This window comes from Cryptomeria japonica, chromosome 9 (assembly GCF_030272615.1).
Source record: "Cryptomeria japonica chromosome 9, Sugi_1.0, whole genome shotgun sequence".
Lineage (NCBI taxonomy): Eukaryota > Viridiplantae > Streptophyta > Pinopsida > Cupressales > Cupressaceae > Cryptomeria > Cryptomeria japonica.
In genome coordinates, this window is record NC_081413.1 from 305,900,042 (window position 1) to 305,926,027 (window position 25,986).

General features: G+C 38.8%; 1 protein-coding gene across 1 annotated transcript in view; it reads left to right on the forward strand.

The window, feature by feature from the left end:
- The window catches only part of LOC131079596 (monosaccharide-sensing protein 2), a 44,219-nt gene extending 18,641 nt beyond the window's left edge, over positions 1 to 25,578 (forward strand). The window contains exons 3-5 of the mRNA XM_058017593.2: positions 23,198 to 24,195; positions 24,303 to 24,490; positions 24,611 to 25,578. Coding sequence (XP_057873576.2) covers positions 23,198 to 24,195; positions 24,303 to 24,490; positions 24,611 to 25,058 — 1,634 coding nt within the window. The 3' untranslated portion in view covers positions 25,059 to 25,578. The remainder of the gene's footprint in view (positions 1 to 23,197; positions 24,196 to 24,302; positions 24,491 to 24,610) is intronic.
- Positions 25,579 to 25,986: the final 408 nt, after the last annotated feature.

Consider the following 25,986-nt stretch of genomic DNA (forward strand, 5'->3'; position numbering starts at 1 on the left):
TTTCTCCTCACAAAACTCCTCTAACACGGAAATCATGATATCTAGGTGCCCCTGATAGTGTTGCAAGTGTACCTCCTGGATGCTCTTCTCGTCAATCCTCATGCTCAGCCTCATCCACAGCTATCTTAGGCTCAGACTCATCATCCTCTATATCCTCATCGGAAACCACCTCTATATAGTGTACTTTCCCTTTCTCAAACACCTATGTTTTGGTTGTCATGGCTTTGTGCATGTGAAACATAGCTTTCTCCTCCGGAGTTCATTCTTAGATACCTCAATTTGGTTTGTCTTGGGAGGTAATGCCTTAGGTGGAGGCATGCTCTTCTAAGGAGGCCTTTTTGGCACAATAGGAGGTGCCTTCATGGAATAGAATTTATCCTTAGCCATTGAATACCCCAAGTTTAGAGCTCTCTTGATGGCTTCGTGCGATGAACTCGAATCAGATGCCCTTACAAATCCTTTGAGGGGTTCATATAGGCTCTCCACGAAAAAGACTATGAGCCTCCTTTCTGTCATGTCTAGAACCATCATAGAAAGCCTTTGAAATTCTGCTGCATAGTTTTCCATTGTGCCCTCTTGCTTCAGCTGTGCTAGCTCTCTGACATGAATTTCTGGATCCTTTCTATCAAACCACTCTGTTAATTCTAGCTGAAATCTTCTAAGGTAGTGATTGAATCATGCCCTTGGGTCATCATGCCATCAACCATAATACCACCATTCGTGAGCCACTCCCTTGAGATTCAAGGTGGCAAACTTGATGGCCTCTTCTTCGAACATCAGATTCAAAGAGAATCATGTGTCCAATTTTTGCAACCAAGCTCTTGCTGAACAGCTATTGGATCCTTCAAAGGTGGGAATGGTGATCTTTCCCAAGCGGTGTTGAATGTCCTTTCGGGGCTGCTCATCATACCTTCTCTTCCTATGCCCATTCCTTGTTTTCACAGTATTTTGTAAAGGACATGTCTCTTTGCATGGTGGCGCTTAGGGCATTGTTTTCATCATGAAGTCTTGTCATTTTGTTTGGGTTACTCTTCTTCCATGGGTGCTGCCCCTTCCTTTTCGAGAAATTTGGTTCTAAAGGTTTTTGAATTTGGGTTGGCTAAGACCCTATCACAACCAGAGCTGCTCCCTTCAATCCCATTTTGCATAGGTCTACCAGCACTCAACTGTTGATTCAGTCCTCTTAGGAGCTGGACCATCTCAACCATGGTGTCCCTCATATTAGCCTAAAACTCCTTGCTCTCCCTGATGAATTCCTGAGAGTTGTTTTCATCTCTGTCACCCATGGTTGCCTCTTTCTTCTTTTCCCCTTGTTGATACTTCAATCCTCTGTCACTAACACTCATGTATCTGCATACATACAAATAGATTGCCAGGATGCCAAGCTTTGATACCACTGGAATGTCCCTCTTCTTGAGACCTTAGGTTAGCTGGTTATTATTGCATAACAAGAAAACACAGGGGAACTCTGGGAATACAACTAGCCAATTATATTGTAATTTCAACAATTCAGTATTTGAAACTCATTGACATCCAGTTTAGATCAAGTATCCCAACAAAACCCAGGAGGAGACATAACACAACAATATTTTATTAAAGAAATGTCAAGGCTTACAGTGGTTACTCTTAGGATATTACACACCCAACTTACTGGAACAACAACAAGATCTGAAATTGATATAAATCTTACAATTCTAGTGTATGTAGAGATGAAGCTCTTCAGTGAATGGATCTGCAGATCTTAGGCGTGAAACCCTCAAAGACTAGCTTCGGACCACCCCCAATCTTGGTCACAGGGAATAGTCTTCAAGTGTAGTGCACTTTTTAGACTTGTCACCTTATATGCTTAGGCCTCACGTGTAATGTCCCCACTTTGAAGTATAATTTAATAATAAATAATGATAATAATATTAAAATACAAAAGAATAAAAATAAAATTTAAATTAAAATATAAAATAATATAGTTAAATATAATTAAAATTTAATTAAGTTAATGAATGGTCAAAAGAAATGGAAGAAAAAGTTGTGACTCCTTCAAACATAATTTATAAAAGGGAGAAGAGAACCTCATTTGAGAAGGGGGAGAATTTGGAAATGAGAAGTGCAGATTTGATTTAAATAAGAAGTGCAGATCTGATTTTGGAAGGTTGTGTCCCTTTCAAAGGGCAGAAATAGTGAAGCACTCTTTCAAAGGGTGCAAATGGTGAAAGGGTGTGTCTCTTGCCAAAGGGCATACATGATGAAGAGGTGTGATCTCTTTCTCACATTGAGAGATATAAAGGGAAGGAATCAAAAGCATCTAGTGACATCACCATAGATCAGATCAGAACTGTTATTAAGTTACAGGTAGTAGCATCCTTGTTCTTGGTGGTATGCATGGGGATGTGCTGAATATGTATGCTTAATATATGAAGCCTGATAATGTTGTTATGCAGAATTTAGTAGTAATATCAATATAGACTACAAAATGTAGGGGACATTACAAAGAGGTGCGATTAATAATTGTATAAAGAAAGATAAATATGAAGGACATGGGATGTGTCTCTTACCAGGGGAGTTATCTTTCCAAAGACATCATATAAGAAGGAGAATTTCAATGCATCACTCCATAGCATATCATATTGGGTGACTTGCTAAGTATGTGGAAGGTAATACAAAATTGAACTGCCAACATAGAAGCGACATGGGCGCATATGCAGTGGCCAATTCTATACATCGTCTCCAATGTTATTTCAGGGATGCTTTAAGGATGAAGGAGTATGCTGGGGCAATTCAGTCATTTATAGCCTTTGAAGATTAAGTAGAGAGTGAGAATTATCATCATGAAGAATCTATTATTCTAATCTGTTGGCTCTGCTGAGCAGTAATGCATTAATGGTTTATAACATTAAGACATATATCTGAAATATACAAATCAGTAAAAATTATCGAGATAAGTTCTATCCTCTAAACTATTCTTAAAATATTAAATTAAATATTATAATGAAATGTATTCAGTTCTGATAAAATTATGTTTATTAATTACAATTCTCACTTTATTTTTAACAAATTGATGTCTCGGAGCTAATTTAAGGCAAATTCCAAATGGGGACATTACATCACGACACAATATTGTAGGGTTAAAGATCACCCAATGCCTAGTGCAGCTTGCTGCAGGTCCCCAAAAATTGCCAACTCTTTGAAAACTCCAAACCCTAGCATGGATAGGGTGTCCTAAAGTGATATGGCCTTTGTTGTCAATTGTCCCTGCCTGCTACATACCTTAATATACACCCAACACTCCTGTTTGATGATTTACAACACAACTGAAGTGCACAGGTGATTTGGATGGTGTGATCCAATGTCCAGTTATCAACCAGGTGTTGTACTCTTAAATGGTCGCTGCTTGTGAGCAATGCTGGTCTGTGTTAAGCACTGAAAGAAGGATAAAATCGCAAATATCGATAGGAAAATTGATGAAGCAGGGTTAGGGTTTGCATCCTAACCTTGCAGGATGGTTGAGGGTTTCGTCCCAGCTCTCCTATTTGGAAAACCTCCCAAATTACCATCAAACTTCTAGATACTTATGCAGCATCCAAAAATACCTGTATACCTGCTTGCAAAATGGTGCTAGGGTCCAACAAGGCCAACAACTACAAGAAATTATTTCTTTTATTTTTCCTAAAGGGTCAGTGTAAAATTAGGCACCCAAAAAGAATCTCAATTATTTTATTTTATTTATTCAAAATTTGCAAGTGGTGTTTAAAAACACCGTTAAAAGAGAGGCTGGGCCAACCCAGCTTAGAGTGGGATCATGACACTATCAACTCAATTTTTCTTTTGTGGTGGGATTTCCTCAATCTTGTTGGTTAAAACAAGCAAATAGAATCTCTTAAAAATAGAGCAATATGGTGGTAGCTCATGGTTATCTCTTGTTCACTTTGTTGGAATTTCACATTGGTCTCGTGTTTGTTGTGTAAGGTTGCAAAAACCCTCAAATATTGTAGCAGACCATTGTTTAGCTCTTGAAGCTTTCTCTTATGTACTTTGTAGTTGCACTATTGGTTTTGGAGGATCTACTTGTATTTGTAAATGTGTAGCTTGAATGATGCATTGCACTGCCAAAGGGTTCTTTCTTCTTTTTTGAGCATTAATTGTCAAAGGCATTGAAGTGTTGGGGTTCCCTAACATCTTTTATGTGGTCTTTGTGGTGCTCAATTCCTCTTTTCTTGCATTTTTATTTCTCAATCCCTTTTTCTTGAGCTTTCCTTTCTATTTTGTAGGGGAGGTTTGGGTGGTTTCTCTAAAGTGCCCTCTGCTACCATGGTGCTTGTACATGTATCTTGTTGTTCTAGTTGTGTTTTTTTCAGTGTTCCATGGGCGTTGGGGACGGGGGGACGCGGGGACGGGACGGGGGGACCAAGGGCCTAAGTTTGGGGACGGTGGCGGGGTGATGGTGCTGATATAGTTATACATATACATATGTGTTGACGTGTATTTTGTACACAATCATACACAGAATAAAATACCCAGGGGTACCTTATCCTCTCTTGAATAAAGCCTCTGATTGCTGAAGATGTCGCAAAAAAGGATCAATCAGGGTGACTCCAATGTTCTTTTATGTAGGGTCTCTACGTGTGGATAAGCACCAGTGGTCGTTGTGAATGCTGTTTCATCAAGGGGCCTTACGTCCTCCAAGCTGTAGGAACAAGATTTCTCTAAACTAACAAGTTCTTCAAAAGATCAAAAGGTAGGGTTTGCAAGGGATAAATTCTATTCTAATCCTATGAATGACCTAATGTAGGCTAGACTTGGCAAGATTCTACCAATTTCAATATTGCCATGAAGTAACAACCTAACTGAAATTGATGCGATCTTCTAAGGTAACAAATGATTTTTCAATTCATCAAGGATCATGGACACTACTACAAAGGCACATGTCCAAAGCTCAATGACGATTGAAGGTTTAAGCAATTCAAGTCTCTCCAGTTGACCACACAAGGCATTCCTACAATCAGTAAGAAGCTAGTGGTTTGGAACGTGAACCTTCACCAAAATCAAGCCCAACACTTAGTCCTTCAAACTTAAATACTACTTTGACTGAGAATGATTCAAGAAAACAAACAACCATGAAGATAGCCACAAGAGTTGCAATAAAACACCATAACTTCAATATTTTATTGATTTCAAAGCCAAAATAGACAACAATTGTTTGAAATCCTTTCTTCAAACTCAATCTTGCTACAAAATAACTTTCTTTTCTCCAAAAGCTCTAATCTTCTAACTATTTCTTATTGCTCTCTATTTCCTATTTTTCTAATTACAAAATGAAAATGAGTGAGGGTATATATAGCATCCTCAATTACAATGAACGGCCTAGATCAAAAGAAGATCAACGGCTGAGATTCTGACACCTAAACCCTAATTAGGGTTTTATTACAAAAGTTCCCTTTTTATTGCACAATATTAAATGCATAGCCAAATATTTAATTTGGCACAAAAATCTAGGAAACATAGACCAATGACAATTAAGGTGCCATGTCATCTATAACAACCTCTCTTCTAGAACTTTATTCCCTTTCCAATGCTCCTTTTTAGCATATGCAATGAATCTGGACACGATTCCCTCAATCTCAGCAATAGGAATCTCGGGAAGATTCCTCATTCGTTTTTCCAAGTGAATAATCTGATCAAAGGCCTTGAGAAGAGCTGCGTCCCATTCAGGTTCGAGTTCCTTGATTTTCTCAATCAGGAGCATAGTAGCAAACATTTGATCTCTTTGCTCATCTGTAATAACATTCTCATCTTTGCAAAAGATGACTTTGACCCTTTCTTCTAATTCTTGAAGATCCACATCTGTCTCAACTTCGATCCTTCTGCCAAGAATAGTACATAAAACCCCAAACACCTTGTCCTGGATTGGATGGATGACCTCCTCTACTTGATTGCATTTGGTGCTGGTGTCCTCGAAGAGAACTTCTTTCATCTGGAGTAAAGTAGACCACTGGAGTAAATTATGAGCTCCTCCATCCATTATTTTTTCTTGTGCTAAGATCTTTCTTGGTGTTTGCCTGATTACTTGAAGAACAGGAATGGTAACATCTTTAGTATGAGCAAAAGCGGCTACTGTTATCATTAGGTTGTGGATGATCTCAAGGACCTGGATAGCCCGATGAATGGTCTGCATCATTCTTGTTGCAAACTCAATGGCAACTGTATGGGATTTGTCAATCCAAGAGCTCATAAGCTGGACCAAGCTCTTAACTTTCTCTGCTTCACCAACTGATTCAAGGGGAAGTGCTTGCACGGGAGATACTGCTGGATCCTGACGTCCCAAAGGCTGACTGAGGTGACTAAGGTAGCTTCTCCAAGCACCTCTCTCTCTCTCAAGTTTTCTACTCTTTTCCATTTCTTCCTTAAGTTTATCTTTAAGTGCCTCAAATGAATCAGTTGCCTCATCCAATGCCTGCTCGGTGGTGAGTGGACCAAGCTCAACGGTTTCTACATCATATTCTTCTGCAAGGATCTCACCCTCGTACTTGTCCATTGCCGGTGTAGCTATCTGCAACTTCCTGGACCCTGTCTCATCTCTGATCATCTTGGACATTTTGGCGGCCTTCTTCTTTTCTGTTACTCCCTGAGAATCTCCAACAAGGCTATCTAAATCAATCACATTATCTTCGTCTTCGATCACAATCACCCTTGTTAGTCTCTCCTTCAACCAATCTGGAATGGCGGACCTTGTCTCTCTAACTTGTATTTCTTTAGGTAGTGACTCTTCTTTCCGGAGAGGAGACGTCGCTTCATCGTCATTCTGGTCTTCATGTAGCTCATTGACCTGGGGAGATTGACTTGATGAACGTTGAGATGCCTGTCCTCCCTCATGTTTATCATTCTGAACCATTGATTCCATAGATTCCTCCACTTCAAGTGTCCTCTTCTCCTGTCGAGAAGATGTGCCGGATGAGCGATCTCGATTGGCCTCTTGCTTCTTCTTGGAAGATTCCCTTTTCTCAGGTCTTTCCTTCCTCTTCGCACCTCTATGATGGGGATTGCCTTCACTTACGCTTCTGGGGTGAGGATTGCCTTCGCTTGTGCTTTTAGGATGAGGATGGCCTTCACTTGCGCTTGCTCCTCCTTCTGTCGACCTTTCCTCCAAAGTAAAAGTCATTGATATGTTTTGCTCTCTCAACTTTTGATGTTGCACATCAACCCATCTGCGAGTACAGGACAAAACTGGAGCCATCAAAGTCTTCAAGTCCACAACCTCAGGTTCATTCCAATTTGTCTTTACTGCCTTGTCTTCTCTATCATAGGATGACTGGAGGTGCCTGCCACTGTCCTGAGCTTGATCGGCCACTCTGTAAACTTTGCATTTCCTGATGAAATCCAAAGGCAATCTGGAATGCATCTTTCTTTTCACTTCTAAATCATCTGAGAGATTCATCCAAAAGTCCTTTACCTGACATTCATGCTTGTATTTCCTACCAACTGTCTCTTCTATATATCCATAAGGATCAAAATTCTCCCTCAATGAAAAGAATGAAAATGAATATAAGGCCAACTCCCTTTCTGCATCATCTAAAGCTGGAACATTAGGACATACCTCAACTGAATTTCCTAATATGATAGGTATAGGAATCCCATTTCCATGCCTGTGTCTGAATGCCTTCGCATAAGCTGCCAGTTGCCTAGTCACCTCAAGTAGTACTATCCTGTCTGTCGGATATCTTGGCAACATATATGGAGGTGAAGGACACCCATGAACTCTAATATATGTAAACTTCTGGAATTGGATAAACCAAGCACCATACCTCTTTACAAGTTCTTGTGCCTCCTGAGATAGCTGATTATGAATCCCGCCTTGCAGTGTCCTGGTGATGTTCATTGTGAAAGTATCATTGACTAACTTGTAATTACTCCCAGGTGGATGATGCAAATGAACATAAGAGTCACAAACTCTGACCTCTCCAGGTCCTCTTCCAATCGCTCCCCTGTGAGGTAGTCCTGCATATTCAAAACTCCTGATCAAGGCATACATGATGTACGAGCTCATGTGAAATGACTTGGTAGCCTTCAATCTTCTCAACTGTACGTCCAAGCAATGGCTAATAATTCTAGCCCAATGAATTGTTCCTTTTCCTTGAACTATCACTTGGATGAAGAAGAACATCCACTTCTCAAAATAGAAGGCTTGAGGAGCCCCTGTAACTCGATTGAGTAAGGTTACCAAATCTCTGTACTCCTCCTGGAAGTCGATCCTATGTGGTGTGTTGGGAATCTTGCTTAGGCGAGGACGACTTTTGAGCAACCAATTCTTGTTGATGATGCTCAAGCAAGTGTCTGGATCATCTTCGTACATGGATCTAGCTCCTTCCAAGCTTTTGTAAATCGTATCTTTATGTTCTGGCAGATGGAGAGCTTCACTGATAGCCTCATCTGAAAGATAAGCCAAAGTGTTTCCTTCCTTGGACACGATCGATCTTGACTGTGGGTCATAATGGCGAGCACACTCGATCATCAACTCATGGCACTGGATTGCAGGAGGGAAGCCGACCACCTTGATAATGCCACTTTCAATTATTCTCCTTGCGACAGGTGATGGCTTTCCAATGTAAGGGACCTCTCGAAACTTCTTCATACTGAAGTTTCCCAAGTTGGTATCTCCAATGTTGCTCCATTTTGACACGATCTTGGTCTCCATTTCTTCATTCCTTTGATCTTCCTTCATAAGGGCTGGACGACTGGTGGATGCTCCCGCCTTTGGGGTCGCCATCTTGACACCTCTCTTTGAGAACTAGCTCTAAAAAAGATGCAAAAATTAAGGAATTTGCTAGGCAAAATGAATATCGAAGTCTTCTAGCAAAGGCGCCTCCTTCATCAACTTCACCACCTTGGGTCTTCAACGTCTTGAGGAAAACTCGCTCCACCTCTAACATCTAGCAAAGTTCGCACTCCTCCTTGGATCAAAATTCGCACTTCTCCTTGGATCAAAATTCACACTTCTCCTTGGATCAAAATTTGCTCCTCCTTGGATCAAAATTCGCTCCTCCTATTGCTTCTCCAAATCGTATGTAAACAATGATTGAATGATGGAGTAAAATGCCTCAAAGTACCTCCCATATATAGGCGCTTATGCTTTGCAATTGCCCATAGGCCGACTTAGAAAATAGGCGAAAATAAACAAAAATTTAAATAAAAAGGAGGCCGACCTTTATAAAATATTTAAAATAAAACCCCAAGCGCACTCCCTTCATTTAATAATTTAATTAATTAATTTAAATGCCTTTGTAATTAGAATTTCGATTTTTTTAAAAGGCTAAATTAATTATTAAATGCCTTATGCGAACTCATTAAATGCCCATTTTAATTAAAAATATTCCAAAATTTTATCGAATTTGGCATTTAATGCAATTCAAAAAATGTTGGCGCCTAAGCATGGGAGATATTTGGGACATCAATAATATCGCTCTGGTCCCTGGGGGAGGGATAGGAGCGCCCTTTTCATTTGGCCTTGCATTCTTCACTTTTCACGTTCAAAGTCTTATCCTGGACGTTTGAAATAGCATTTTCGCTTGGAATCTTAAGTTTGATTCATGTGATCTTTGGAAGGGGTGAACCTTGGAACATTTTCGCCCTGGTCCCTTGGAGAGGGACAGGAGCGATCCCATACTTAGCCTTGGTTCTTGTCTTTTCCAACCGCCAATTCATGTTGCAAGGCAATCGATGATCTTCCTCCATCCATTCCATACATGCTTAACTTGTCCTTTGTAAGGCAAACTTGATATTCTAGAGATTTTCGCCCTGGTCCCCTGGTGAGGGACAGGAGCGATCTTTACTTTTTGCCCTTGGTCTTTATCTTCTAAGTCGCCAAATCGAGTTGTGAGGCAGGCGATGATCTTTATTGTTTGCTTCATGCATGTCCAATTTGCTTTTTCAAGACTAACTGAGCTCTCCCAAGGATTTTCGCCTTGGTCCTCCAGTGAAGGACAGGAGCGAACTTTATACTTGAGCCAAAAATTGTCAATTCTTGTGGATGTTTCCTTGTCCATCGTTTTCCAAAAGGCGTTTCTCATTTCGTAAAACCTTGCCTTGGCGTGATCCTGGAGGGAGATGCTTGATTTTATAGAAATTGCCCTGGTCCTCCAGTGAAGGACAAGAGCGATTTTTAATCCATGGCACAAATCCTCAATCATATCAATATCAAATTATCTTCGAGGCGTAAAACGTTGTTCCTTATTCCATCTTGAGTCTTGCGAACGGAAGTAGCACTCCAAAATATTATGCAATAAGGCAAATTTGAAGATTTCGCTCTGGTCCCTTGGTGAGGGACAGGAGCGCCTTATCCATTTACATCAAGTTTTTGTGGTTTTTGCAACCTCGTTCTTCTTAGAGGCATTCCAAATATCATTTTGACCTTGTGTCTTGACTTGGACTCGTCCAAATTTGGAAGGGAAGACTTGATAATGCATTTTTCGCCTTGGTCCCTGGGTGAGGGACAGGAGCGCCTTGGCCAATATAGGCTTCACTTGTGTTTCGCCAACTTTCAAAATTATCTTCAACGGGGTGATCAAGCCTTCCTTCCTTTATCTCAAACTAAAAACTCGCTTTTCCTTTGCCAAAAACTTGTCTCTTGAGAAAATCGCTCTGGTCCCTTGGAGAGGGACAGGAGCGCCTTGGTCATCATGAGCTCATTTATGCATTGCTAACTTTCGAAACAATCCTCAATGGGTTGATTACGCCCTCCTTCCTTCATCTCAAGCACGAAACTTGCATATCCCTTGCCAGATATTTGCCTTGAAGGAGGATCGCTTTGGTCCCTTGGAGAGGGACAAGAGCTTCATTTGAAAATTGCCCTGGTCCCTTGGCGAGGGACAGGAGCGAATTTGTACCTTGGGTCGATTTTCTCCTTCGTGGTCCATTCAAGTTATATTCAACGGGCAAAACATACTTCCCTTGTCTTCCTCAAATCACGAAATCATTTAAATCTTGTGAGGACAATGCAAATTTGGAATTCAAGCTCCGGTCCTTCAGTGAGGGACAGGAGCGATTTTTGTCTTAAAGGTCAAATCTTTACAATTTTCATCTCAATTCTCCTTTGCCGGGAAAGATATCATCATTTTGCAAGCTATGAACAAGAGCCCAAATCCAAAAAATGTCCAAGAAGGTGTGTTTGAGGAAAATCGCTCTGGTCCCTGGGAGAGGGACAGGAGTGAACTTGTCTTGCTAGGCCAAAATTTCAACCCTTCATTGCCAACGACCAAGTCTAGATACTCCTTCATGCTCATTTCATCCTTCATTGCGTCCTTGATGCTTCAGTTTGATCAACTAAGGCCAAAAATGATCTAAATAAGCCATTTCGCCCTGGTCCTCCAGTGAGGGACAGGAGCGATTTGGCCTTAAACCTTAAAAACTTGTTCATTTTTGAGTCTTCAAAATCTTCAAAACCTTCAATTCACGTCCAATTGCATCCCTTGGCGACCCTGCACAAAATAATTAAGACAAGTCAATAACCAAGATGCACTAAATATCATTTTCGCCCTGGTCCCTGAGAGAGGGACAGGGGCGATTTCACCTCTACAGGCCAAAATATCAAAAATTAGGTCTTCGAATCACTTGACAAGGCATAATTAGGTCATCTCCAAGGCCAGGGGCCAGTTAGTAAACCTTCAAAAATTTGGTCAAAATTCACCTGGACAAAATGTATAATTTAATCATTAAAATGCTAAGACCCAACTTGAATTTGCCTTCAAAATCATAACTGGACCCATCCTGAGACAAACTTGACTTCCTGACAGGCTCATCCTATTTCAAAATTTGCAATCTTCAGGAGGATGCATAACAATCTCTCAAAATTGGACTGGACTCGGCTCGAAAACATCAAAAGGCAACTCTAAGGCTTAACCCTAGTCCAGACGACTCACTCACTTACTCAAAATCCTAAAAGCAGAGAGAAGAACAGGCAAAACAAAAGCAAAAAAGAGGGGGTCCTGTTGTGACGTTTTCACACATCGCCCCATTGCAAATGGGGACCCATGTTTTTTGCTCGTTTTCGCTTTGCTTTTTAGGGTTTTGGTTTGAATCCAGTCGGTTTTGGGAGCTTTTTGAATTTCCTTTTCTAGAATGCAAATTTTGAATGCAATGAGTTCGCCAAAATGGTCTAATTTTCAATTGGAATGTTAATGCAGAGCTTAAATTTGTCTAAGTGTTGAAGATGAAATGTGAATTTTTGTCCCATTGAATATTTTGACCAAATTTTGACTTTTTTGATTTTGATCCTGGGCATTGGAATTGATTTGTTTTCCCCTCGTGAAGTGTTAAAATGTGAAAAATCATGTTATTTTGGCCTGTAGGAGCAAAATCGCTCCTGTCCCTCAGTGAAGGACGGGAGCTCATTTTCAAATATCTCATCATCCCTGCAGAGTCCAGACAAATTTCAAGTTGGAAGTGATGGAGAACGGCGATATCTTTCCATTGAATATAAATTGAAGATTTTCATGAGCACAGAAATGCCTCCAGGAGGAAAATCGCTCCTGTCCCTCAGTGAAGGACCGGAGCTACAAATCAAATTTCGCCTTGTCCTTGCAAGATTTTGATGACTTAGCAATTTGAAAGGGTCCAAAGGAAGGTGCTTTACCAAATGAATATAATTTGAAATGCCAAAGGTGAAGGAGAATGACCTAGAATGACCAAATCGCTCCTGTCCCTCTCCAAGGGACCAGGGCGAGGTACCTTGTAGCTCTCGTCCCTCTCCCAGGGACCAGAGCGATTTCCTTCATTAGACAGAATCCAGGCAAATGTCAAGGCAAGTTTACGTTCAAAAACAAGGGAAAACATGAGATGAACGCATTGAATACAAATTGAAGATTTTTTTTGGACGTCCACAAAGGTCCTAAATGCCTAGTTCGCTCCTGTCCCTCAGGAAGGGACCAGAGCGATTTTTGATATAAATGATTTTCTTGCAAAGTTACAGATGATGTCAAGACATGAATGAATGGAGTGGAGCATGACGAGTCCGTTGAATATAAATTTGGAACCTGACCAAGTGAAATAAAGGCCATAAAGGGAGGATCGCTCCTGTCCCTCTCCAAGGGACCAGGGCGATACAATGGTGATGATACTTCCTATGCAAGTTCAAGGTCGTTCCTCCAAAGTTCAAGGTCGATCCAAGTCAAGACAAGGTGGCGAGGGACATTTCAAGGCGTCTTTAGCAAGCACAAGTACTCAAGGGACGTTATAATGAAGAAATTCGCACCCTAAGACCTAGATCGCTCCTGTCCCTCTCCAAGGGACCAGGGCGATGTTAGATGCATTGGTCATTTTGTGCAAGATTTACGTAAGAGCAAGATTTCATAAGGTAATACATGGTCCAAGGCATCGTTTGAAGATAAATGCGAGAGTTTTTCAACGTCCAAACATTGCCAATCAAGGTGAAAAGCTCCCATCGCTCCTGTCCTTTGGACAAGGACCAGGGCGATACTATCAATAGCACTCATTTTCCTTCAAGATCCAAGCTAGGCGAGGTTAGGTAAGGTGAAGGACGACGTTTGAAGGACATCACAACGAAGATCAAGGTTTAAAGTTGACAAGGTCAAGGAGAAAACATGGATCGCTCCTGTCCCTCTCCAAGGGACAAGGGCGATGATCCCTTTAATACGCCCAAAACTTCATGCGAGCAAATGGAATAAGCGCAAAAGACACGAACAAAGGATGTTATTCGCCAACAATAAAAGATCGAAGTTAAAAGATGCAAGATGGACGTGGAAACAAGAAGATCGCTCCTGTCCTTTGGACAAGGACCAGGGCGATGTACACTCAAAAGGCACTTAAGCACACATGCAAGATGATCAAATGCGAAGAACCTATCAAGATGATCGATTTTTAACGTGGAGATGAAGGAGTTGATCGTGAAAAAATGCAAAATCAGGACAAAAATGTTGAATCGCTCCTGTCCCTCTCCAAGGGACCAGGGCGATGAGGTACGTCCCTTTCATTTTCATAATTTTGGCGCCAAATAGACAATTCGAATTTCCTTAAATGCTAAAATCAATAAAAAATTGAAAATCCTATTTAATTTGGCATTTAATACGGCGTTGAACATTTATTAATTATTTTGCCTTTATTAGAATCGAAATTTGCAAATTAAAAAACGTAAGGCATTTAATAATTAATTAATTAATTAATAAAAATCGCATGGAGCGCTCATTTAAGGGAGGTCGGCCTTGTTATTTCATTTAAAATCATTAAAAAATTGTTTTATATCCTCAAGTCGGCCTAAGGGATGAATGCAATGCAAGCGCTATATATGGAGGGTGAGAACTATTATTGTCATATCATTATTTTTATCCTTCATGCGAATTTCATACAAAGGAAGGGCGAAATTATCATTCAAGAGAAGGTGCGAATTGTGTTCAAGGTGCGAGTCTTATCAATAGGAAGGCACAAGCATTATCAAAGGAGTTTGAGTTTCAAGTTAGGCGAACTTGCCAAAGACATTGAAGACCACGTCAGAGATATCCCCAAGGGTGGCGAATTGACAAAGAGAACGTTCCTTATCCTTCAAGATCACGTCGAAGCCATCAAATTTTGATTTTTGCCTAGGCAAATTTTTATCATTTGCATTCTAGAGTTAGCTCTCTCCTGAGGTATGGCGATATTGGTTTTATTGTCTTGATTTTGAATTGTTCATCGTCATTTCCTTAATTTTGAATTTTGGAATTTTGTTTTGCCTTAGCTCAGTCTTTTTTAGGAAATGATTAATAAAGGACTTATCATTAAGTTTCCTAAAATTTGCTCTCTAATTTATGTTATGTATTGCAAAATCATGGTACTAATTCTGAAATGTTGTGTAGGCATCAAATGGAGATCTCTTCAAGGAAAATCAAGCCGGATCAAGGATGGTCTTCGCCAGGACGATCAAGCCAGGACAAGGGCGAACTCTTTCAATCCAGTGTTCCAAGGCGAGGTATATCATCTTCCTGCACATCAAGGACGCAAGGAGTTAGAACAAGGGCTCGTTGAAGAAGCAAAATAGTTCCAGATGAATTAATTAAAGCAAGCTTCTCAACAACATCAAGTTGAATATCTACCAAGTTCCAAGTGTCAAATGAGGTGGCGTCCTAGTCATCATTTCTCCAATCAGTGAAGTCCATCTCAGCATGTCCAGATTCAATGTACTTAACTCATGGAAGGTGGCACAAACTCCGATGTACCTACCCCGGCTATCCATTGGTCGATTTTTCTAAAAGGGACATGTGTCCAAGCAATACAATTTTATCATTGGTCAAACATTAAATGTTATGTAATGGTTGTAACAAACCCTAATTAGGGTTTTTCATTGTTGAATCTTGGCCATTGATCTTGAATTGATCTAAGCCATCAAATTGTATTGTGGGCACTATATAAGCCCAGACATTTCATTTGTAAAAGAATTAGACAGAATTAGAGAGAGATAGTTAGAAATAGTTGAAACTAGTTAGTAGTTAGAGAGTAGAATAGGAGGACAAGGCAAGAAATTGTTGCCATTGATTGTAAACAAACTCCATTTTCATTGAAGTAATGGTGAAATATGTCGTTTTCTTGCAATTTGCATGGTTTCTTGTTGAAGTCTTCAATCTTAGATGGTAGATAATTAGATGAATGGAGGAAATGTGCTTGATTGATGGTGAAATTCGTATATCCATACTACTAGCAGTTTGTTGATTGCAGACTTGTCTTGTGTAGTCAACTGGAATAGTTCAGCTTAAGCTCAATTTCAATTTGTTGCCTCTTCATTGATATGCATCAACTTGGATGGTATCTATGCCTGCGGTGATGATTTGAACATCATAAAGCTTCCCTTAGAAGATCGCACTAGTCTTGTGTAGATGTTCCATTGATGTCAAAACAAGACCTAGTTAGAGTTTTGTCAAAGATCAATCATTGCTCCTACATTCTTAGTATTAGGATTAGATCCTCTCTTCGCCCTTATCCTTTTTTTTTTTTTTCAAATCTAAGTTAGTAAGAGCTTGTGTTCTAGCAAAGTAGATCGGAAATTCAATCACCAAATGTAAGTCCCCTTGTGATTCCAGCAAATCACATCATACCACTGGAGCTTGTCCACATGTAGAGACCCTACCAAAAGGAACCTTGGAGTCATCCTAACTGATCCTTCATGCGAATCTTCAGCAGTTAGAGGCTTTATTCAAGAGAGGATAAGATACCTTTAGGTATTTTATTCTGTGTATGATGGTGTACAAAATACACGTCAACAGGTCCCCATTTTAATGGGGCGATGTGTGAAATGGTCACAACAATATGGTACTTGAAAAACTAGTTTTGAAAAGATGTATGACAGTATTACAGTATAAGAATTACATTTTCAAATGAGACTATAGGAAATTTGAAATACTAAATCTAAATACCAATTACCAAGATTTCTAAGTTGTGTTGTTATATGGAGCCTAATCAGACTCGGAGGTTAGATTTTCCCTGCTTCTATCGGCACGGTTTCCACCTATATTTTTCAACGGGGTTTGGGGGCAGCGCCCCCAAGTTGGGGTCAAGGGGCATCGCCCCTTGTGGGGGTCAAGGGGCTGCGCCCCGCAAGGCCAAAAATACTTTTATTATTTTATGAAGGCATTGAGTGTTATTTTTCTATTGGCCCATGTCCAATTAGAGTTACCCCTTAACCCCCCAAAAACTTAAAAAGTCACTTTTTAAAAAAAATTTAATTTTAAACATTGCATATACGTGGGGGCGACAGGAGACATCTGGGCGTCTCCCCGTCCCTTGAGAGACGTCTGCATGTCTCTCAAAGGACAGTGAGACGCCCAGACGTCTGCCGTCGAGACATCTCCACGTCTCCCTGGGAGACGTAGAGACGTCTCGGCGGCGCTTGGGTGGCGGTGGCGGGATGACGGGGGACGTCGCATCCCTGTCCCCCCGTCCCCGAGACGTTTCTTACGGGGAGACGTGGCCAAAAAGGGGGGGGGGCGTGTCCCCATGGAACACTGGTTTTTTTCCTTTTCCCCATCAATAAGTTTTATTAAACTATTGTAGCAATGTTATCAACATTTCCTCTTCAACATTGGCATCTTGACCTATGGTTTCATTATTATCACCAAGTGGTGGAGGTCCTTGCTCTAGACTATGTTCTTGAGGTGGAGGCTTTATCAATTCTTCATCTTTGTGGCTTTCCCTACTAGTGTTTGCACCATTGATGAAGCCAAGGAACCAATCACTTCAACCATTGGCCCCTAAGTACTCTTGTACCTTATTTCTCTTTGTTTTATGGGGTTCATCATTTGGGATAAGAGATGGAGGCAATTGACTTGTGAAGTAGCATCGGCTTGTTTCAGCTCATAGTACAAAATATTTGCACCTCGTAGTGCCCAAGTATCCCCACTTTTGGGAATGGAAATTCTCATCTTCAGGCTACTTAAAATTTGTATCTTTATTTCACAGCTCCAAAGCGTAATTTAAAAAAATATTTTCTCCAACTTTTTTTACTCATCAAAACACGTTGGGTTTTATATAGACCTAAACATTTGTATTTTGCTGCAAATCTCTCGAATGACCATCAACTTTCCCTCACAAATGTGACAGCTTTCTACTTTCTCTCATAACTTCTGTAGCCTGATCCATCCTTCCATAACACAATTATTTACAAAATTTCCTTCTTATTTGTACCAACTACATATCAATTGAATAATAAAACACTTGCTCTTATGCCTTCTGCCCTTGTGCTCTTTTTGCACACTTATTTACAACTTACTTTGTTCCACCTCTCAGCCTTGATAGTGCTTAAGCCAATTACAATTCACATATTGTCCTTTCATCTGCCTATGCTTGATTGTCCCATTGTTAGTGATGTGGTGGATTCCATATGGACTTTGCTATTGAATTCTTAATTTCCTGGGTTGTGCTTTACAGCTATTCTCATACAACAACAGGTGTGGCCCTTCATAAATTCTGCGAGTCATAGTTTCCTATCATGCCATACCATTTGTTGTTCTAAACCTCCTATTCACGTTGTTATAGCAACCTGTAGGATCAGATAGATATGTTCCATTGGCATAAGTTCATAACAACTTTCAATCCATCTACTGATTAAAATGGCGTCTGCCTTGTAGACCTGCAATTTTTTTTTTGATATGCATATAGTATTGTTGGGATCCTTCCTTCCCAGTCATCTCAGTTCACATTGCTGATTTTGTCTATATGCTTTTTTATACCTTGCTTAAAGTTTCTGCCTGATTGATTGGTTGTGGGTGATATAGGGTCCCTCTTGTGACGTGTGATCATGAACGCCTTGGTTTAGGATTCGATTGTTTTACTTAGAAAGTTAGTTCCACTCTCACTTACCAATATCTGCAGATATCCAAACCAAATAATGTTCTCATCCAAGAACTTCATAATGTCACGAGCAGTGCATTATGGTGTTGCTACGGTCCACATTTTGTGAAGTAATTGGTGGTAGTTATGAGAGGGCTAACATAGGTCTTGTAATATCTACCCAAATAATTACTTAACAAAGTATGGAATTTAATGAATAAACATAATGGTTACTCAGAGTCAAAGAGTCAAACATTTGACCCTTTTTTTTTTCAATTGCATATAATGATTCTACAATCATCATAGCTAATCATTTAAGATACTTACTTTGGTATAACTATAAACTTAAAACATTTTATTTTACAATTATAGAAACACCATGATATCATATTTACAGTTTGCAAAGGAAGAGAGAGAGAGAGAATCATTGAGGTGATTTCCACCTTGATGTAATCCAATTCCCTATGTGAGTCACTGATAAGCTAGGGTACCTATTGGCTCATGCATCATATATCTAATACGTTTGTCCACTGCTAAATATATTATGGGAGAGTACGTAAATCAACCAAAATAATGCACTTATGCATGGAAATTAATGACATTCTATGTTTACAACATAGAATATTTCAATCATCACTATGATACCTTGACATTCTACAAGATGGATAAAACAATATCTAGAAGACGAAGTCCATACTGGCATTAGTTCAATAATATAATTCCAAGGTAATAACATTCACTAAATAGTACCAATTAAAGGCTATTCCATATCCCATATGTTCCCTAAATTCATTCACAACTAGGTGATTTAGGAACCTAATGTCGTATTTCTTCATTTGTTAATTTTCAAGTCTTGAACCTTTCCCTAGAATCCAATGAAAGGCTAGAAATAACTTCACCCATATTCATAATATCATATTCTTAAATAATAATATTAACTATTAAATTTGTGTATTTATGTCATAAATCAATTCACAACTTTCAATCTGCAGATTGGAGCAAACAGGACAGCGTTTAAACCATCATAACTTCCACGTCCTTTGGCCAAAATTAAAAGTTTAATATGTTCTAGAAAAAGGAAAGAGCGAAGAATAAAACCTAGAAAGCATTTAGTAAAAATCATAAATATGTGCTGGCAGTTTTCTTTGCAACTCGGCCCATTAGATTCCTACCCAAAATCAGTAGTTGTCAAACAAAATTAATTAAAGGTATTTTTTAAATGCAATATCACCAAGACAAGTTGACTTAAAATGCATAGTTCATGTAAACAATGAAATCATCCATTCTAAGTTAAGAAGGTCATAGAGCACATATAACATTCATTTCTTCTCTTGATATTTCATTTGTCTCCTTTATCTCAAAGAAAATTACTATATTAAGCTTAACGATTATCATGCCCTGCCACAAAAATAGCAATTTATTATAATTAAAATCGCCAACATATCAAATCAAGAGCGATGCTTACCAAAGAAAGAGGTAACTATTACATACAGGTCGGCTGTCCATTATTAATTTTAACACTCGGCAAAATTGGTCGGCAACCCTTATGAATATCAATTATCCTTAACACAGCAAAGTGAAGGGTCATTTGGTGATTATTATTCATGGAGGGCAGCGCTTCATTGTAAAGGTTACATCTTTTCAAACTTAAGGGTTATGACCCTTCCCACGTAAGAGGTATACAAGGAGGGAAGTCTCATTCGAGGAAGGCAACTGAAAAACAAGAAAGAGATAAGAAAGAAGTAATCTGATCTAAGAGCAGAATTCTGAGATCTAACTTGAATTCAGAAAATAAGCAGCCATTTGTATTTAGCAAAGTGATTGATATGCATTATGGTTGAATCTAATAAAATTTTTAAATTTATTTAATGAAATTAGATTGCCAATCCATCAAGAAACATTAGTAATTATTCATTTGAAAATCATATTAGGAATTGGCAAGGAAACATAATGGGGAGAGGAAACATAATGGGGAGATGCAGGAGTATGGATTCAATTAGACCACCCATTGAGTTGGATTGCTTGTGGGTCAAGGAGTCCCATGTCATGTTCCCTCTTTGATTGTTTTATATATATTTCAAATGAAACAACTATTATTATTAATTAATATATTATATATTATTTACCAACAAATGATTGTTTCAAATTTATTTATTTAACTAATATTTATTAATATTTATTACTAATAATATTCTTGAAATATTCAAATAAAAATATTAATTAATATTATATAAATTGTAAATTATATTTATATATACCTAACAGTAAAAACACACACATATATATATATATATAGCCCCATGAATTAAACAGTACAGGCCATCTGTATTACAAATCGAACATTATTTATTAACAAATAATAATAAGATGTGAATTAAGGGGCGCTTCTCCTTGGATGAACGTCTCCCTCCATAAAGGCACATCTTTCCACAAGACACGAGAAGGCATAAGGAAGGGAAGCTAGAACGGGATACGGAGCAATGAATAGGAATTAGTAGAACTATCTCAACCACGGAGTGGTATCCAGGTGCAATTGAGATTTCTGAGAATCTATTATAGGTGTAAAGTTCTATTTTTAAGGAAGAGGTTGTCTCATGGAAAATTTTTTTTTTGGCTATGGGATTATTTGGAATTTATTCCAAAAAAAATAGAGCCCCTATTTTTTAGCCTTGAAAATCTAAGCTGGTGAAAATTGATAAAAATTGGGTGGGACTAGAAAAAAACCTAAATTTATTTACCACCAATTTACTTAAATTCAGGAGTTTAAACTTAAGTTGATCTACACTACAAAGTTCATGACATCCTTAAATTTAGGAACTAAAATTTTTAAGCTGAAATGCAAAATAAAATTCATGGGACTGCCAACTTTAAAATTTTCTTAAAAAATCTCACGAACTCTATTTTTTTAGGAAGCCCCTCCATGAGACCCAGCTTAAGCAAACAACCGTATATACATCCAACGATGGGTTCTTGGCCATGGAACTATTAGGGTGGCGGTTATAATTAAGAAATCTCCCTATCTTGGGAGGGAATCATACGTAATCACCCCACTCGTACACTTAAGGTATAGATGAATAATCTTAAACGGGAGATGCAGATGATATCGCTTGATAATGATTTTAGATTGAGTATTGTATTACAAGCCAAACATGGTCCTTAAGGAAATCAACCTTGGCCTAACAAAAATCGACACTTGGAGAAATTGGTATAAATTGATTACTTGATCAACATAAATGTTGTGGATAAGTCGTGAAAGAATTTAGAAGCAATACGGGGCACCAGTATTATAATGCCAAATGAGCAATCGATATTCTTTAAGGCGTACCACTATACCATGCTTATTATCAAGTAACATGATAACGGGCGGTTGCCATTTAATAATTTGGAATGGAGACTTTTGAAGCATAAGGAATTCTCTTAGAATGAAGAACGGCCAAAGGGAATTCAATGATTAATTTCCGAGTTTAGAGTAGATAAAAAGGGAGAAGGGCAATAGATATTATCTTCAACCATCGGAATGGATTAGATTCATTAGAAATTATTATATATAGTCTGTGCTTATAAAAGGAGGTTAGGTTGCATCGCTGATGTTCGCTATCGATCAGATCAGATCAGAACCGTTATTAAGTTACAAGCATTAACATCCTTGTTTTTGGTGGTATGCATGGGGAATGAGCTTAATATGAATGCTTAATATATGAAGTACGATAATATTCTTATGCAGAGCTTAATTATAATATAATTCTAAAAAATAATATAATAATTATAATTACTATAATATCTTATTAGAACTGCTCTGCAGTAAAGATATATAACAATACTATCTGAAACTAAATTAAAATATATATAATATATGAATATGTAGAAATAGTAACTCGGATGAACAAATTACTGATGTATGATAGATGAACAAATTACTGATGGAACTGCGGAATATCATCGATTGGATTCATGTTAAGATAGTTTTGTTTCCTAATCAATTTAGTTTATGAAATAAGTATGTTGAGATGGATTAATTATGATTAAAATAGACCTAAACTTAGTAGAGGACACTACATCACATTGGTTAGTTGTCCAGCACTCTTGGGCTTAGTTGCGGAAGACAGTCTCCTGGCACCTATTGTGCTTTCTCCTCACGTTTCTAATGTGGTTGGTGATTAGGAATAAGCTATAATGTTTATGTTTACAATAGGAATCTTCATTATCATTTGTTTGATGTTAGTTGATTATTTTCCTAAAATCAATTGCTATTGTGTAATTTAGTGTAAGAATACTCTTGTAAATAAAATTGTATTATTGGATTTATTATTTTTGGGCAAAATAAGGTATACCTGCAAAAGGGGACATTACAACAATATATATCTAGATTCAAAGGTGTACAACGGATCTAGGTGTGTATATTAATAAAGCTTTCTTTAAATGTCTCCTTCCAACAGAGACATGGACATTTTATTGTAGTCAAAAGCTTCCGGCTATTTATTGTCTTTCAATAGACTATGACTATGTAGTAGGACTCCTCAAGGATTTAAGTATAAATAAATAGTATATGAACATCTCTGATGCAAGAGAATAATGGTTATATACAATAGAGTATCCTTCACCCCTACAAATCTCAATCGGCATGAGGTAGAAGGGCTTGATTTGGTTCCTTGTTTCTTGTATGGCTATGCATGATGTGAAGAAAGCAAGGGGAGCTTTCCTTGAACCCTTGGGCTTAGTAAAGAATACAATTAGACATACAGTGGAACTCGTAAGATTGTTAATATTTGACATAAATTTCTTTCTTCAAAAGCAATGGTGGAGTGAGTCTTGTGACAGCCTTTTCAATCAAAGGGTTGTAGATCAAATGTTTAGGAACTTATGGCATCTCATTTCTTTACTGAGAATACTTTTCTGCATGCAGGGGAAATGGCACTTCTGGTTGAAGGTTTAGGAGTAGGAGGTGAAACATCTCTAGAAGAATATCTAATTCAGCCGGCTGATGCTCTAGGGGATGAGTATGAACCGGTTTCAGAAAATGGTAACATCAAACTGTATGGGCCAGAAGAGGGTCTTTCTTGGATTGCCAAGCCAATCACAAATGAAACTGGAACTCAGAGTTTCCTCTCAAGGCATGGCAGTGTGGAAACGCAGAGTGTACCCCTTATGGATCCTGTGGTCACTCTCTTTGGTAGTCTTCGCAATGTCACTCTACCTGAGGGTGGGAGCATGCGCAGCATGCGCAGTACAGCCCTTCCTGAGCTTGGGAGTATGTGGAATGCAGCAGAAGAAAGACATGCAGATGATGGGAAAAATGATCAGTGGGATGAAGAGAGCGTGCAAAGGGATAATACTGGTGAAGGGTACGAATCTGATGATGCAACAGGTGATCTTGATGAAAATCTTCATAGTCCTCTACTGTCTAGACACACTAGTTCCAGAGAAGTTAAGGAGCTTTTGCCACCTGTTCCTCATGGTAGTACACTGAGCATGCGTCGTCATAGTAGTCTTATGAGTGGACATCATGGTAGCATCGCAGAGTCATTTGGCAGTACGGGTATTGGAGGTGGCTGGCAGTTAGCCTGGCGTTGGACTGGTGCTGAAGGAAGAGAAGCCAAACCTGAGGAGGGGAAGTTCAAAAGAATTTATCTACATCAGGAAGGTGGAACCCAATCTCAACGGGCTTCTATGATGTCATTACCAAGTGTTAGCTTTCAAGGTGAGATGGAGCCCATCCAAGCAGCAGCCTTGGTAAGTCAACCAGCACTGTTTTCGAAAGAGCTGCTGGCTGAACATCCAGTAGGACCTGCTATGGTACATCCTTCAGAAACAGCTGTCAAAGGTCCAAAATGGACTGATCTTCTTGAGCCAGGGGTTAAGCGTGCTCTGATAATGGGAATTACGCTTCAACTTCTTGAGCAGGTAACTGTGATATTGCAATATAAAAGAATAACATGTAACGGTTTTTTGATTTAAGTTGATTTTTCATTAGCTTCACTGATAATATTCTAAATCTGTCATACATGCAGTTTGCTGGTATAAATGGAGTCCTATATTATACACCCCAAATTCTAGAGAAGGCTGGTGCATATGTTATCTTTGCCGACATTGGCATAAGTGATGACTCATCATCTGTTTTAATCAGTGGAATTGCGACTTTGCTTATGCTTCCATGTATTTTAGTTGCCATGCGGCTTATGGATACAGCTGGCAGAAGGTAAGTTTGAAGATTTCAGTTGGGAGTACCTGCGGCTTATGGAGAACTTCGATTTTTTCTTATAGCTACTTTATTCTAACTTGGAATGGAAAACTGATCAGATGTTATGAATGCTTGCAGGACGCTCCTACTTAAAACTGTGCCTATTTTGATCGTATCACTTGTGGTTTTGGTGATAGTGAATTGTATTTCTATGGGTGATGTACCTTTAGCCATCATGTCTTGTCTCTGTGTCGTCTTTTACATTTGCTTCTTTGTCATGGGGTTTGGGCCAATACCAAATATCCTCTGTGCAGAAATATTTCCAACCCGTGTACGGGGTGTGTGTATAGCATTATGTTCGTTGGCCTTTTGGTTTGGAGACATCATTGTAACTTACTCTCTTCCGACATTATTGTCCTCAGTTGGCCTCAAAGGTGTATTTGGCATTTATGCAGCTGTATGCTGCATAGCTTGGGTATTTATATTCTTAAAAGTTCCAGAGACAAAGGGAATGCCACTGGAAGTTATAACTGAGTTCTTCGCCATGTCTCAAGTGGAGACACAACATGTAAAAGGCCAGGATTAATGTGAAGCCTTTAGTTTTTGATATGAAGATCCTCAGGATGGAGCAATCCATGCCTCCCATAGGCATTATTGGATTGTTAGCCAGCTGGAACTATAATGTTGTCATATAATGGGTACTTTAAAGTTTAGAGGGAGAGACAGGCACAACAGTGAAGAGTAACCAGCTTTTTGATTGAACCAAGGTTGAATTTCAATAATGCCCATGATTCAAATTCTTCCTTTCTACCAGGTTTATGTAGACCGAAGGAGACCGAAAAAGTTGTTTGGGCCTATAATCTGGCCCTATTTTTTCTTTAGAAGAGTATTTGCTTAAACAGAGAGTGATGTTTTTTTCCCTGCTTGGTTTCTTGCAATGAGTTTACAATGCTTGAGAAGATAACTGCCAGTGCACTTAGCTAGCAGAAATTCTATAATTCCTCTGACAGCTATTTCTAGTGCTTAAATGTCGTGACAATGTAACCTCAATAACATAAAGTACATCTTGAGCATTTATGCGCCTAGTTGAAGGGTTTTGCCTGTAATGACTGAGTTTTAATATTTGATCTATGTATTTGTTTCCTGCCATTCAATTACACAATAATATTATTTAATTACAAATGAGTAAAATGCATGGAACTTTAATTAGAAAAAATGCCCATTATGCTTTCCTACCCACACTTTAAAACTCTCAGATTATTAATTTCTCAAATGGTTGCTATGCAGCCTATACCAGACATCACTAGAATTGATCTATCATTGGAAGAATAGTTTGTTATGTAGTACACACAAGCATTAGCATTGCTGAACATGGTTTTAGATGATTGGACTCTTCCAAAAAGGTGTATTTTCTCTCTAGACATGGTCTTCACATATGCTTCAGCCTATTTTACATAATAACTCTGTTTTTCAGGTGCTTTAACGAATATGTATTTAAGATTGCTAATGATTAG